This window comes from Limulus polyphemus, unplaced genomic scaffold, assembly GCF_000517525.1.
Source record: "Limulus polyphemus unplaced genomic scaffold, Limulus_polyphemus-2.1.2 Scaffold7327, whole genome shotgun sequence".
Taxonomy (NCBI): domain Eukaryota; kingdom Metazoa; phylum Arthropoda; class Merostomata; order Xiphosura; family Limulidae; genus Limulus; species Limulus polyphemus.
The window spans coordinates 1-2,100 of NW_013672937.1; the positions used below are offsets into that span (position 1 = coordinate 1).

A 2,100-nucleotide genomic window follows, 5' to 3' on the forward strand; every position below is an offset into this window, starting at 1 on the left:
AAGATAAATTAATACTGTTTGACACTTATTGTTGGTGCTATCACGTACCAGTTACATAGCATGTAACGACAAATGGATACGTTAAGGAGAATGAGTGTAAAACTGGTACCGTACACAACTGTCACTTGTTCCTACATAAAGTACTTTACCAATACAAATCACAATATTAACTAAAACATTCCTTTTGTACAGGAATGAAATTGTCAGTGATAAAGATGATTAATTTTTTTGTGTGTGTGTCTAACTCTTACATAATTAGGAACCTCATAATCAACAAACTAATGTGTTTAAAAAGCCAATAATTGCAGGGTTAATCCTGAAACAAGCACAGATTACTCACCTGCTTTATTGTCCTGTGATTTTTTTCTGCTACAAGCATACAATTTGTGTAACACAAAATATTATTGTTTTATCCATATTTACAATTCACGTTACAATCGTACATAGCAACCCCAAAATAAACATCAAAACCTACACTGATTATTGTCATTGGTATGTCTAACAGCTTCTGTGGCTCTACGTAGCAGTTCACACAATTGAGAGTGAGTCGAGATGCAAGTTCAGGTTGTGTAAGGCTGTCCAGCTAAAGAAATAAAAGTTAGTAGTTTATAACGGAGGAAAATACAGCAACAATGTTTAAACGGAAAAATTTACATGCAAAAAAGAAAACAATCACAACACAAACATATTACAGCCAGAAGAACTATTTTTAAAAATTGGAAAATGATGTGTTTATTCTCAGTTTAAATGTTTGCCCACTTATTACATGGAAACAGTTTGAAATTTGTAGGACTTAAAGAAACGGTATACAAGATTGATATTACCTTATCCACCATAAAATCAACAGAATTGGCAATCTCGGGAGGAAGATTTCCTTTTGTATAATTGCTCATAACCATTCTCTTCAGAACTAAGGAAGGCATCATCCAGAACCTGGAATATGTTTGTAACACTTTTACTCGGCAACTAGCACTTATAATTAAACCTACGTAAGTGTTATTATTATTGCACAAAGCTTTACAAGGACTATCAGCTCAAGCTGTACCTACTTTTGAAGTGACAGAATAGAGGGAGTGGAGATAGCCCCTCAACTCTTTAGATAATCTTGTCATATATCTAAGTTCATAATAGATCTGTATAGATGGGCCTGATATTCACAAATGATCATATATTTATATTCATGTTAGTTCTGATCGGTCTAATATTCACACATGATCATATATTTATATTCACGTTAGCTCTGATCGGCCTGATATTCACACGTGATTATATATTTATATTCAAGTTAGTTCTGATCAGCTTGATATTCACACATGATCATATATTTATATTCACGTTAGTTCTGGTCGGCCTAATATTCACACATGATCATATATTTATATTCACGTTAGCTCTGATCGGCCTGATATTCACACATGATCATATATTTATATTCACGTTAGCTCTGATCGGCCTGATATTCACACAAATATATATGTGGTATATCACACAAACATGATATAATATTATCAATATAACAAAAAGTGAATATATGAACAGCAAGATTACGCAGTCAAAGATTAATACAACATTTTCAATTAAATAGTCATATATCAAAAACATGATATTCAGAATATACAGTAATTAATTCCAAGAAGGTACTTACAATACAGCACTGTCAGTATAATTAAAGATGGTTGTATGAACAAAAAGGTACTTACACTAAGCACTGTCAGTATAATTAAAGGTGGTTGTATCAACAAAAAGGTACTTACGTTCATACAACCATCTTTAATTATACTGACAGTGCTGTATTAAAAAAGGTACTTACAATACAGCACTGCCAGTATAATTAAAGATGGTTGCATGAACAAAAAGGTACTTACAGTACAGCACTGTCGGTATAATTAAAGATGGATGTATCAGCAAAACTGTTACATAAAAGCAACGAGTGAACCCTGGGGCTTGAAGTTGTCAGTTCAACAAATTTCTGAGCAAGAAACCCTCCTAAAGATGATCCAAATATGTGAACCTGTTGATTAAAGGAAGCAGCACCAATATCAACATCTTAACTAATCCATTTTTTCTCTGTTCAAATGTTGGGTGACAGTGATGACAATT

The 2,100-nt window shown here is 32.8% G+C and overlaps 1 protein-coding gene across 1 annotated transcript in view; it reads right to left on the reverse strand.

The window, feature by feature from the left end:
• Positions 1-435: 435 nt before the first annotated feature.
• LOC106474526 (maspardin-like) overlaps positions 436-2,100 on the reverse strand; it is a gene marked incomplete at its 3' end in the record, with an annotated part of 6,328 nt that continues 4,663 nt past the window's right edge. Inside the window, exons 5-7 of the mRNA XM_013935217.2 lie at positions 1,866-2,011; positions 825-933; positions 436-583 (exon numbers count right to left, since the gene is read on the reverse strand). Of these exons, the coding sequence (XP_013790671.1) occupies positions 436-583; positions 825-933; positions 1,866-2,011 (403 nt within the window). The remainder of the gene's footprint in view (positions 584-824; positions 934-1,865; positions 2,012-2,100) is intronic.